Here is a 14,224-nt window from a genome sequence, read left to right as displayed (position 1 = left end):
GCCTCCTTATGCCATGTTATTATTTTTTAATATGGCATGTAATTATGAACTACTGTATCTAGTTCATAATTACAGAGTACATGTCAAATGTAATTGTCTCTCAGTAGTAACTTACTATCTCCAACTCACTGACTAATAAGCCAAAGGTGAGCAACATTGATTGCAAATTAATCTTAGTAGTTCTGAAGAGGCTGATATATTAATCAATATGTCAATATGATTAATCCAACAGTATATTAAAATGTAGGGTAAGTGATTTTCCTTTGTTAAAATAAGTGTTAAATAGCTCTATTTTCTGATATACTGATTACTGATTACTGTAGAGCAACGGTTCGCAAACTATGGGTCGCAACCCGAAGTGGGGTCGCGGGGAGGTGCCGCTGGGGTTGCGCATTGGCAAATGTTTTTTGTTTCTTTTTGAGCTGTGTTGGGTGTTTTTATTACTCCAAGTGGGTAATATGCATGGAACCAAATGGCCCTGTAAAAGTCCATTTGTACCCTCTCAGAGTTAGATTAACACAGATAAATTGGCACTGGAGGGGTCCTGTGTACATTTTATCTGTTGTGTGTGCGAGCAAAGGAAATAAGCCAATCAGCATTTTAGTCAACAAACTGCGTTTAAGCTCCGTTTTAAGAAACTCGGGTGAGTCGCTGCAGTGTTTTGGGGCTGCGTTACATTATTATAAGTTAGGCTTACAAATCTGCAGGAATCACGGCATTAATTTCATTTTCTAATAAATATTCCAGTCCAAAAATGTATGCTTTTATTTCAAGATATTCTTTATTTCCACTTTGAAATTGCACTATAAATAAAGTGTGGGGTCGACAAAGAAATTCCACCATAAAATGGGGTCGTGGCATGAAAAGGTTTGAGAACCATGAACAATGATTGCCATCAGAATATAGTGCTTTAAGCTTTTAACAAAGAAAAAACGTTTCATTTTAACCCAAAAATATCACTTACCCTACCTTTAATAAGCTGAGTAGCTACATTTATCCTGTGTACACATTGTTTAAATTTATGATACAAGTATAAAACATTTTAAACAAAAAGGTGCTAGTATGATTTATTGGTTCAATGATAACAGAAAAAATCTGCACACACAATATAAAAAATAAATAAATAATTCAAGTGCTTAAGTGATTAAATGAACACTCAGTAATTTACAACGTAGTAATCTTACATCATTTGAGGCCAGATGTGTGCAGCAATAACATCAGTTGAGCTTTACAGTCTTCAAATACCAAACCTATCGTTAAGTGAGATGTGACCAATATGGCTCATGAAGTTTATTAATAACTTGACGAGCAATAGTAGTTTTGATAGAGGAATAGTACAGTGGTGTTTATTGATGTATGTTGAATGTTCTTTCTAAATGCAAGCATGCCATAGGAGCAAAATGGCCGCTGTGAGACTATGGTCAACTGTAGTTTGTTAGTGTTTGATTGGGCAGTGTGTGGGCCCCTATCAGTATATCTTCTTGATGATAAGACTAGGATTACAGATTCTGACTATTAACTGTGAAAAGGAAGGAGTTAATTCAGTAGTAGTTTATCGTGATGTGATGGACCATATCTTCATGACCGTTTGCCCACATCTCAACCTCCGTCACTCTAATAATACGAGCCACACTCCCACACTCGAGACCCCCCTTCTACCCACAATGGCATTGGGGTTTAGGTGATCAGATTACAGTGACAAAACACACATGGGCATTGTTAACAGGGAGTTTGCATTTCCACCCGTGAACATGGCTCTCATTGTGCCTGGCTCGGAGAGAGTGCTTTTCATTTTGGAGGAATGAACGGCGAGGACAAACAGGACCCCATGTGTCTCTGTGGCGCACCATCTCCTCAAGGCTCTGAGGGAGAAACCGGATCTGTCTTTTCAGGGCCCTCGCGCGCTGAAAGACCCCCGGTGTGGTTTGTTCGCTCCCAGCACTTCTCAGGCAAGAAACTGAATCTCGCTCGCAACACGATCACGGGGATCAGGGGTGGAGGGGTGGCAGAAAAATGCCAATTTGAGCTTTAAACACCCGCCTTCTCTTGTCAATATTTTTGATAGATTTCATGTAATTTTATCAGGACCCCTGCCAAGAATTTAATTGTTACATGCGTAATTGCACGTTTTCTCTGAACAATGTGTGGGTTGCGTTATTAAAATTACAGTACAAACGGGACCGCTTTCATCTCGGGCCGGCTTCCACATCGTCTCCACGGCCCCACGATCCAGCTATGAAAGAGGATATCTAACAACCCCTCCGAGGGCATCTCGCGCAAATCAATTCATTACCTCCAAAACATTTGGCGAGAAGGCCAAGGCGCATCTTTCATAAATCAATTCATTACCCAAAACCACTGGCAGCTGAAAGGCATCGACTGACCACAGTCTCACGCAGTGCTATCAACTTTCAACTTTAGAAGAAGATGAATGGAGCAGAAAGCAATTGGTGACAGCCCTCTGTACAAAAAAAAAAGATTAGCTTCTGAACAATGGGGGCCAACCACTGAGTAATAACCTTTTTCAGGTTTAATGGTTTTATTTGCCGTTTCTGGTAGCATATGCACACATACTCCACCTTGTTTGTGGCGAGTCTCATAACTATTGTATGGAGCCATAAAATCCATCTCCCCCTGCATAGCGGTTTGCTGCATGCCACAACTCTACTCTCACAGATAATGCATCTGTCTCATAAAGCTTTAATGGCTCACTCAATGTGTGTAGATGTGATCACAGAAGACACGCCGACACAGAGAAGAACTGTCAAAATCAACCCTTTGCGCTCATGTGTGTGTACGCAAGTTTGTGTGCATGAGTGTGGAAATGTGTGTGTGTGTGTGTGTGTGTGTGTGTGTGTGTGTGTGTGTGTGTGTGTGTGTGTGTGTGTGTGTGTGTGTGTGTGTGTGTGTGTGTGTGTGTGTGTGTGTAGATTTCTGTGTACTGTGTAAGTGTAAATGTACGTGCTTGCGTGCGGGCAATGATGTGTGTATGTGTGTGTTTGTGTTTGTGTCTCAGTTTTGTGTCTGTGTTTGTGTGTGTGTGTGTGTGCGTGCGTGGGTGCGTTAATCTGCTTCAGTCTGAGTCAAGTATGCAGTTATAAGTTCTCGCCTGTTATACAGCAGCGCAGCGCAACGCTCTCACTACACAGGAGCAGAGGCTGTATCAATCGAAACTTTCTTCGGGAAGACCTTGATTAGCGAACCACGGTAAATAAACCATAACCAGAATCGGGTGGATGGATGGGGCTGTATGGGGGAATGCTACACCTCATCTCCACAGTAAAATTCTCAGTGTTTTTCTTTTTATTAACTAAATCTAAAAATGTAAATGTAAACATTGCGGATTTTGTCGAAAATGTATCCTTTTCCGGGTTTCAAAGGATAAATTAACACTGGAGATTTTACTGTGCACATGAGACAAGGTGAATAACTGACACCTGATGCTGAGAGGAGACGGCTCGGGTGCGCAGTACATACACACGCCTTCCCAGCTGAACTGGATGCATCTCTTAATTGTATAATCCCATTTAACACACACACACACACACACACACACACACACACACACACACACACACACACACACACACACACACACACACACACACACACACACACACACACACACACACACACACACACACACACACACACACAGTGGCGGAGGAACACCCCCCGTGAGATGTTCCAATCCACCACACACGCAGCGAATTACATGTAGGTCAGAAAAACAAACCAGATTTGTGTAATTATGTGGGGGTGTGGAATTAGAAGCAGCTTGCCACGGCGGAGCATAGCTAACTTTCACCACGACGCCATTTTATTGGCCTGTACTCCTTGAGGAGGAAGAAGACAACCATGTGAGATGTCCTCATTAGCAGTAATCGAGCGGGTCCCAGCAGTGTGTTTGCGAATCCGGACACTTGAAAAGAACGGGGGGGGTAATTACGATACTAGAGAGAGGGAGCAGCAAGAACAACTGGTGATCTGAATCACAGGTGGGTGGTTTGTTGGGCCGGCTGGAGCAGTGTGAGCCCTGTCTGTCTGTTTTCACTTTGCCTTCCCGCTGATCGGGGTCTCCACCAGACAGGGCACGGCGCGGATAAACAGCCAGCCAACACAAACTGATGTTTGCGAAATAGAGAATAGATTTTTATTCCTCTCTTCTCTTTTTTTTTTTTGCCCGCATGGGAATCACAAAAAAAAAAAAAAAATGTAGGAAAAGACAAATATATAATATATATTAATATATTGTTTTTGTCCTTATAGACCAGAGAATGTGTGTACAGTACCTAGAAATTCCTAAGAAATGTTGAAAATGTGCACTACAGTGGACGTACACACAAACCTCCCATAGGCACTACAGCAGTTAATGGAGGCAAGTAAAGAGGCTTCTCTGCCGGGAGGAGCTAAAATCAATCTTTATGGTGCTTTCCGCCTGCACAGGATGAATTAAGGAATTATTAAATGGAGCATATTCACATACATCCTTATGTTACATATTATAGTATGTACAAGCATTATACCCTGTCCTGACTTTAATGGAAGTCTTCCCATCGAGAGAAATTGCTTCTATTCTTTGCAGAATACATGGAAGTTCAAGAATTCGTTCTACATGGTGGTAAAGTATGGAAAGCCATAAATATCTTTGGGAAGGGGGAGAACTTGGCTGAGTTATGACAGACCTCTGTGATTGGAGTCCAAACACCTGTGATCAGGCACTCCCCTGCCTTTTTATGGCGGCTCAGAAGAAATGAACCAGACACGTTTGACTGTCACACACTTCAAAAGAGGGGCAATATATCTCCAGCCCACACCCCCCACCCCCCCGAGTCAGAACTGTCTCATGAAGGGATGTTCAGCGTCTATTGGAACGACAATAATTCATGTGGAAAATGCGGCGATGGCAAGTCGAATGTGTGAGTGCATGCCATCGACTTGTTCAACACACAGCCATATTTCATGAACTTATATTGTCAGATCATTGGGAATAAGTGGATGTGGGCAAGAGCTTACATGGGTACACTGACAGGCACGGCATATGCGCCATATGGAATGTATGTTTTAGTGTCTGGATTTACTCTGTTATGAGGACAGAGCTGGTTGGCTCATTGGGCTTAGCAGAGTTGATGAAAACACGGTGGTAATAATAATAAAAGCATTGAGCCTTCTTACCTCTACAAACAGTCCCATTTTCCACAGGCTCGTTCCCGGCCTTGCACATGCAGCGCCCGATGGGCACCATCCATTCTCCGTCCCCGTTGCAGTACAGCTTTATGGGCACGTCCACCTCCTCCGCGTTGGGGATGCACACGCCCCTGGCCGCCACCAAGGAGGTGCTCTCGGCGCCGGACAGCGTCTCCTGGAAAAGCGCCCCGTTGGTGATGATGCGGGGGCACTTGCGGTAGAAGACCCGCACGGCGATGAGCGACATGCAGCCACCGTAGTCCTGGAAGGCCAGGTAGAAACCGTTGCGGGACACGGGGCCGAAGCTCCGCACCTCCGTGTTGATCTTCATCACCCGGCCGCCCAGGTCCACCTGGGAGAAGCTCTCGTCGGCCGCGATGGTGTCCACCTTGGTCCACGGGTTTTCCATCCAGGGTGGCGACGTCCTGGTGGCTGTGTCCGAGTCGGACTCGTAGTAGTACAGGTTGAATGTCTCCTTACAGGAGCCGGGGACGTTGGGGATGCTGCTGCAGTCCCTCACTGAGAACTTCATCTCCACGTGGATGCGCTGCGCGCCGCGCCGGCGGATGTACTTGGTGCGTACCCAGTTGTTCTGGTTGTTGTCGAACACGTTGCACACCTGATAGGTGCGGATGGTGTTCATGTTTTCATCGTAACCGCTCACCTCCTCCCACTGTTGGCATGAGGACACAGACAGTTAAAAAGTCAATCAGTCAACACAACATTTTTCAGATAGCAATAGAAAACATCTCTCTACTCTGTGTTGCACTTAAATAAATAAAATAAACCCTTATAGATCCTCTGGGATAAATTCAAGTGTCAAAGCAGGAACAGCAGTAAGAATGAAACACAGGAGTGGTACAGGTAAGACTTAAGAACCAAATAAAGATAAATAAAGATAAATTAAGTAAAAAGCAAAACAAAAAGGTGCTTAGCTTACTCACATGCTGTTTATACTAATACATGGCATGTCATTGATTAAATGAAAATTATTTTGACTTCTTACTTAGTTTTCATCACACTCATAATGCAATCACTTCAAACTAAATTATGAAAACAATTAAGGATAAGATTGCACCAAAATATGAATTACGGCTTTCAGCGTCACTGAAAATATATTATAATATTAGATTTGTTTCTTGCATCACAGTTTTTGATCATTTGGTTATCAGAAAATGGGTACCTGAAGCCATTCAATCACCTCCTATTCAATCAACTGTGAGGTATGGTACTGTGCACTTGTAGTCTTTCGCGATTATAATCCACTACTTCACTAATGCAAATGCATGGTTGAGAATTCAAGTCCTATCATTTGTGAATTAAGTGTTTTTTCAATTAATTTTGAATTCATCTACCCCAAATTGACCCCAAGTCAGGATTATAGAAGGGAGGGCATAATGTGGTCTCTGACATGGCTGACAGGTAGGACCACACAAATGGTACAAGCTGGTGTTTGGACTGTAAGCAGCAGCTGGAGACCCGATTTGGCTTGCAGCACCAACCTTGCTACTGTTAGAAGCCTTTACAGTCAAGTCGAATAACTCATACAATATAAAGAACAGGTGTTAGTCCCTGCTCTTCATGCCCTGCATGGTTGGAGGGCAGTTTGACTTTGAATTCCATTCATATTGAAATCCAAGTGAAACCTTTCTTTGCTGGTTAATAATACAGCATTCTTTCTCAATTATTCTATTCAGATATGGACACGAATATAACAAAAGGCAGAAAAAATGTATTAAATTTTTTTAGATTCCAAATAATCCCCACTTCCTGAACTGGTTGAGTTGAAAACCAATTGACCCCCACCCTGCTTTGAAGTGCAAGTCCCTGTCCTCCGGTTGAAACAGAAGGAAGCTATTTACATACTGTAATGCTTTTACAGAAATGGGAGAAGTGACTTTAAATCACTCCTCCAGAGAATAAAGGCTCCGGTTTATGAGACGGCGTGTCCTACTTTTTCGTCGTTTTATAGGATACATTCATAGCACATACTGTAATTGGTTATTGACATTAGTGAATAGTGAACGCTACATTCACTGCTATACGGGGACTGGCTTATATCGCAGCACTGTAAAATACTTGACATGATTTTACCATAATCTAAGTCACACTCCAATCAATTCGGCAGAATCGTATTATGCAGGTAATCAAATCAAGAAAAATTAAAGGACAAATTTCCCTTTGGAGATTTCTTCTGGGTATAGTTTACTCCAAAATCCCCATAATGCACACAAATTTGTACACTCGCTCTTACAGGCTCCAGATGCAACCTCTGCGGTTTTCCAATCCGCTTGGCTACGGATCAAAACCGAAGGCCCTCGGCTTAAAAAAAAAAAAAAAAAACATGCATTCTAACTGCCAAGTGAGTCATGACCTTGAGTCATGACCCCAGCATATGAGCAGAGCAGAGGAAACTCCTTTTCTTAACCTGTCGTCCCTATTTTGTTAAAATGTTCAAAGAATTTCAAACTTTTTCACCCCCCCTCCAGAAATATAAGAAATAGCTAATCTACGCGAAGCGGTGTGAGCTTGTAGATCAGCTATTTTCGCTATTTGTCCTATAACTAAGTATATAGGGCTTAAGTGGTTAACCCCCAGAGACACTTTGCACCAGCCCGCTCACTGCACTGCTCTCAACCCCCCTCTTTCTCTCATCTATCCTTCCTTTCACTCTTCACTTCACAGCTGACATAATTTCCTAAATTAGTGTGTGCTTAGTGAGGATTTTGACAGCGTTTTGACAGGTCGGGAGAAGAAAGTCACCCTTTCCTGTTGCAGTGGCATTCTATCAAACACTCTGACTAATTAGAACGGCATTTGTTTTTAATTCCCATGTCTCAATTAATCACTGCTATGTGAAATGTTAAGGTATTTTCTTGTTCCTTTCTTTTTTTTCTCCACAATTCTTCTTGCAACCCAGTCTCCAGCCAGTCCAATTCCACCATGCAAAACAGACAAAACAGTAATGCACAGCCAAAGCCACACAAATATTTTCAAAGGACACTGAGAGACAGCAGTTTGACAAACATAATAAGGAACTTGTTTATCTGGATCTCAGTCACTGGCAAACTGTAAACAAGCTAAAATTAAGCTTGAACAGAAGCGCTTTTCAATGATTATGCATAATAACTAGAATGCTCTTGTTGATATACTGTTGAATAAAGGATATGTAGTGCTGTTGGTGGTATAAAGCATTCTGGGGCACATGCAATACCGTTAAGCTCATGCCATTGCATTGCACTGTGGTGTGGCATTCTGTCATCAGCCATTGTGCACAGACACGCCCCCCTTCCATGCATTCATCCTGCATCCTACATTACAACTGTAGACAATTCTCTGTGGAATGTTGTACTACAGAAGATAAAAAAAAACTAACATATCACCATGAACCATTCCATGTGACTTCTGATGGTGCAGTAGAGAGCAAAACGATGTCTCTTGGGGATGGAGTAAACATGGAGCAGTACTAAAGCACAACATACAAGGGGGGACAGATCTGTACCTCTGTTATTTCAAACACTATCTGAAAGTGTATGTCACATAATCAACCTCACTGCCAATGGGATCTAAACCTACTTTACATCCAATTCTTTTTTTTTAAACATATGCACATTTGTAGACTTGTTGAGTGATGGCATGACAGGAGACTTTCTCTTTGGGTTTTTTTCCTTCCCCCCCCCCCCCCCCCCGCTGTTTTCTTTATTTCTAGCTCTTTTTAAATCACTAGCCCTGCAAACCCTGCTACCTAAGTGTACCCCGACATCCTGGGTCATGAGTAGCCATTGACCTTGCCACCATCTCTTTAACGAGTGTCGCTCCATGCGAACCAAGGACAGGGGGTGTAGCATCCCCATGCGCCGAGCTACAAGCAGTCGCACCAACAGACTTGAATAAAAATTTATGTGGAGAGAGAAGGGGTTGCTGCTAATGAGAGATGGAAACCAGGGCAAACTGAGGGGAAAGTGCTGGCAGTGTAGGGGCCGGACTAAAGCCAGGCTAAAAAAAGACCCCAAACAAAATGTGTTTTGATGGAGGGGCCCCTTTTGTCCTGTCACAGCTTTTTTTTTGCCGTGCTTTCATCAAAGGCAGTGGAGGGAAGCAAATGGGATATAATAAGAACCTAGCGATCAAGCTCTGGGTGTGAAATTAGACGAAACGTCTTCATTTTCACAGTACTCGCACGCGCGCGCGCACACACACACACACACACACACACACTCACACCTCCTAACCTCCAGCTCCTCACCCAGAATAGTGCTTAAGAGTGGTCATGTGGTTTAAGTGGAGAGAGTGGAGGTAAGGGTGGTGGAGTAAAGAGGGATTAGTAAGGGTTGGTGAGGTGAGCTGAGATGAGCTCCTCTGAAAAATAATAAAGTAGCCATTTCTCAGCTGAGATTGGTTTCACCACATTAAGGGTAAAATGTTGTTTATCCGAGCCTCTGTCAGAGTGGGGCAGTCAACAGCCTCGGGGCGAGCTGAAGAGAGCTCCTTCACATGGCCAAACTAAAAATAAGAAAATGTGTGGAATAAACACTATGGACTTGTAACAAGAACCCAGAGATCAAAGGCATTTTCCTTCTATGGCACTTGGACGTTGAATAGCCAAAGGCCTACTTAAATGAATACATAAGGAGATAAATCGCATTTCTCAAATGTTTTGCCCAAAACATCAAATCTTTTTAGACATAATAGTACTTCAAGTTAAGGAAAAAGCAACGGGCCTCTTTAATGGCGCACTTGCATGTGTTTGCTAGCTCTGAGGCACACCACACACACAAACACACACTTCCCTCACCAATAAGAACCCACCATCAAAGGGTGAGTGACTGCAATCATCAACACCCGACCAGACTTTCTCGCAGGGCCTGTAACGTTTTTGAAAAGCTGAGTCATAGTCATAGTCATTTAGTGGAATAAATTCATGGGCTGTCATGTTTAGAATTCTACAGGATCATTGGTAAAAGAAGTAAAAAAAAATAATTAAAAAAAAAGTTTAAAAAAAACATTACGGTAATTAATTATGCAGCCGATAATGTAGCCCAAAATCAACTGAAAGTGAGTGCTACAAGGGGTAGTTTTTGAAGCCTGCACTGCGGTACTCTATCACCCATTGGTTTACCTATCAAAGTAATCATACTCTGCAGATTATTAAATTGCCCAGTAATGCTGCCATTATCTAGACATAATAATCTGCAGAATTTGGTGTCTCTCTGTGTTACTGTGTCATTGAAAGTTCAATGGAATTTAACCATTTATTATTATTATTATATTTCATTTCCTGTTGTTCCTGTGTTTGCCTGTTTATTTTTTTGTATTTTATTAAAATTACTTAATAACTTTCAATCACTATTATTTCATTAACTAAAGCACTCTATCTCAGTTGTGGGAAAAAAAAAAAAAAAAACTTAAGAAATTGAAAGGTGTGCTAAAACAGCAGCTTCATCTCACTAAATGTTCCCCCTGTACAGAGAGACCTTGTCTAAAACCAGTATGGATCGTGGTGGTTAGGGTGTGTTGCAGACTACCATATGTCAGCTACTCCTCTTCCTCTAGAGTGATATTAGGTGCTACAGTTCAGCGAAGCTCCCTTGGAATAGGGTTCAGGATCAATAACTCCTCTGCCACTCCAGGAGGGGGAGAAAAGTTCAGCTGACCCGCAATCTATACAGTAAGTCTCCCTGACAGTGGGTCTCTGCTTCATCTGAAACGCAGAGCGGAACGCGCTGTCAGGCCTGAATTATAGACTACGAGCAACTGCTACAGCTGAAACAATCCCCAAAAGGCATGCCTTGTGCTTCTTTTGCCAATCGAAAGGAGAAAATAAGTCTTGGACCTCGTACAAGACCTCTGTGTAACATTAAGTGGTTGGAGTCCTCTTTGTTCCTGTTTAGTTCACTCCCGGGGCTACTGCACTCTAAGCCGCCACTCAAAGAGTAAAAGTCTTCACCGTTTTGAGACAGACTTTATATACAAGGGAACAGCTACAATAGTAGGTCAGTGTACTACACAAGGACACAATGACAGACAAGAAATGAGTTGTTGGACGGGGACTATTCTGCTCGAAGATTAAAAGGCCTTTGTGATTTGACACATCATGAACTGTGTATTTCTCACGTCTTTACAGACTTTAAATCAACATAGGCAAAGGAGACTTCGGCAAAGGAGAGCCACATCGCATTAGTACCATTCAGTCACTGACAAATGTAAATAAATAATTCACACAAAAGCAGGCAGAGAATGCCGTGGAAAACACCCGGGGCACCATTGTCCTATTTGCAGTTGTGGGAAATCTGTCAGAGCTAGACTGCCTGCCCTGGAAGGGACAGCGGGACAAATGACACCCACTCCACATTGGGTTACTAACAGAGACTCTCAGCCTCACGGAGGGCAGAGTCACACACACACAGAGATATAAGTAGAACTGTCTGCTGCAGTCAACTTCAATTATCATTGTCCACTCGTAATGCGTAACATGTGAACCTAGACAAACAAGCTTCCTATTGCCTATTTAACCCCTATTCCTGCCAATCTACATGTGGATTGGTTTTGCGTTACTTTGCCTGGGACTGTATCAAAGACATGACAATGGCCGATGCCAGTGCAGGATTTTAGTTTGTGTTCGCATTAAAATACAACCGCACCGAGGCTTTTTCCACCCCTGTAATATAGAGGTTGCTGAATGGTAAAATATAGTTTTACGGAGTAGTTTAATCCAGAACCATTGTAAATTAGTGGGCACTTCCATCTGCAAAGGGTCTGAGAGACATACATTTGTTTCAACAAATTACCAGCAAAGAAAAACTGTAGTACGCAATACAAGGAGAAGTACGCCATCTTGGTCAGCCAGACATAGTTCAACAATTATACATAAGCAACCTCAACCTTGAATTCAATATATCAATGATAAATCATGAGCAGTTAATTTCTTTCCCTAAAACTTTCTGCAGCATAAACATCTTGCATTCCTGCAACTGTGTTGTGCGTCCTGATGTGACTCGGGTTATGTCCTGGTAAAGTGGAATATGACAGATGCATAATGATAACCTTAACCCGCACACCGCCTCATTATGTTCCCCCTCCTATGCAGAAGACCTCAGTTATCCTTCCGCAGCGTGTTTGTGTTTTCCCCCACGACCATGAATCTATTTCTAAATCATTGCTGTTGACAGTACTTCAACCGGAACTGTGAGCGGGTCAGGAAGGTCTGCAGCTCTAATGTTCACACATCCCTCAGCTCCACTTAAGATGAGAACACACTGACCACTTAAACCCCACATACAGAACACTGACCACTTAACCCCACATACAGAACACTGACCACTTGACCCCACTCTTGCCAGTAAGGCAATATAAATATAACCACCGTAGTACTGCTTGCTACACTGTAAAGTGTTAATCCTCAATCACTTTTGGAAAAATCTATTTTTGCTCTCTTTTACGGTTTCAGAAGGCACACCGGTTAGCCTTGAAAATCATGTTTTGGTTTCTTTCTTTTGATCTCATTCTTTTTTTTTTCTTCTCAATTTAGCTTTTTCTCATCTGCTTGTTTGTTCTTTTAAACATAGTGCAGCACTATATAACAACATAATTCTTGTTTAAGTGGTAGATGGTATGACAAATATATTTCTGAGCATCCAAGTCCTCAGAAACCTTGACCTACTTGATTGTTCCTGGCGTCCTATGTGGATAGATAGGCTAAGGCGTATGAAACTTCCTCTTTGTTCACACCAGTCTGCCTACAACAAAGTATGCCTGCCCGGGGATAAACTCTGGACTGATAGCCTACATATTACATTGGTTTTCAATGTTTTAGGCCTCACTAAAAACAATAATGTAGATGTGTCTCTCGGCAGTCTCTCTCGGCTCTTTTACAACTTCAAGTTCATTGCACATGACTAAAAGGCTGAACAGACATGATATACTGTATGTAAAATGGTTGGGGTTTTAAAAAATGATTTAAGCGCTGAACTGCAGTGTTGTCCCAGAACAAATCACTTCCAAACATGTCATGTATAGCTATTCACGAAAGCAACTATAACTCAAGAGAAAGACATGACGATTACGTAAGGCTAGCTGACTTTCAAGTGAGGAGACATCAACTGTCATAACATCTCCTTGACTAAAAGTAACACTGTTGCTTATTTGTATTTCCATCGTGCGGCGAAGTATCATATAACGAGTTAAGATATATTTCATGAAGCTATACAGCGTAGTGAAAGCCAACTGCTGCTGTGGTGCTGTGCCGAATGTTACTGATCCCCCGGGCTAAGCCGCCGAAGCCGCGCATGTGTGTGTAAGACAATAGCTTCTGTAAAGCACCTCTTGCTGTTATATTGAGAGAGAGAGGGAGATCTGTGTTCCCACACCTGTCGCCCTGGGCCATAGGGGACAGGCTATCGCCATCTCTCTCACCCTGGATCTCTGAATGGGGCACAAAAATATCAATGCAAAACAATCTCAGTGTCCGTGTTGATAAGGCTGATACCTGAATAAATCCCTAAGAACGTGTTCACATTTGAGTACGCTTCAAGAGAGCGATAGAGCACTAACTGTTGTGGTTTTGAACAAGGGTGACGGAGTGACACTAGTCTATAGGAGAGATACTAAACCTTTTTCATTTCAAGGACCCCGAGTTTGATATGCATTAAGCCACAGAACCCCATGTATCTCTATGACCCCAATCTACTAAATTCATCAGAATTTATTTAACTATGAGGGCCCTGTTTTTGACCCTGGAACTTAGCGCCATGGCACATGGTCTTAACTTGTGCCGTGGCCGTGGGGGTGTGTCCAGTACAATGGTGCTATCTACAGGACACATGCCGCCCCACAACACATGGGGCGGGCGGCAGTGGCTCAGGGGTAGAGTGGCCGCATGGCAACCGCAAGGTTCCCAGTTCGATCCCGGGCTCCCCCAGAGTTAGTGTCGAAGTGTCCTTGAGCAAGACGCTGAACCCCTAACTGCTCCCGATGAGCAGGTTGGTGCCTTGCATGGTTTCCTCCGCCATCGGTATATGAATGTGTGTGTGAATGGGTG

At 42.8% G+C, this 14,224-nt stretch overlaps 2 protein-coding genes across 3 annotated transcripts in view; one reads left to right on the top strand and one right to left on the bottom strand.

Moving 5' to 3' along the window:
* Window positions 1-14,224, bottom strand: part of ephb2b (eph receptor B2b) — a 171,046-nt gene that overhangs the window by 88,858 nt on the left and 67,964 nt on the right. For both annotated transcript variants that reach the window (XM_080424114.1, XM_080424115.1), the window contains exon 3: window positions 5,176-5,860. In XM_080424114.1, coding sequence (XP_080280240.1) covers window positions 5,176-5,860 — 685 coding nt within the window. The remainder of the gene's footprint in view (window positions 1-5,175; window positions 5,861-14,224) is intronic.
* The window catches only part of dhrs3b (dehydrogenase/reductase (SDR family) member 3b), a 280,407-nt gene that overhangs the window by 243,669 nt on the left and 22,514 nt on the right, over window positions 1-14,224 (top strand). The gene's annotated exons all lie outside the window — the stretch shown is intronic.

Source organism: Gymnoscopelus braueri, assembly GCF_963280865.1.
Source record: "Gymnoscopelus braueri genome assembly, chromosome: 3".
In the NCBI taxonomy this organism is placed as follows: domain Eukaryota; kingdom Metazoa; phylum Chordata; class Actinopteri; order Myctophiformes; family Myctophidae; genus Gymnoscopelus; species Gymnoscopelus braueri.
Note: the sequence above shows the minus strand (reverse complement) of the source record. Positions and strands in the feature narration are given on the sequence as shown.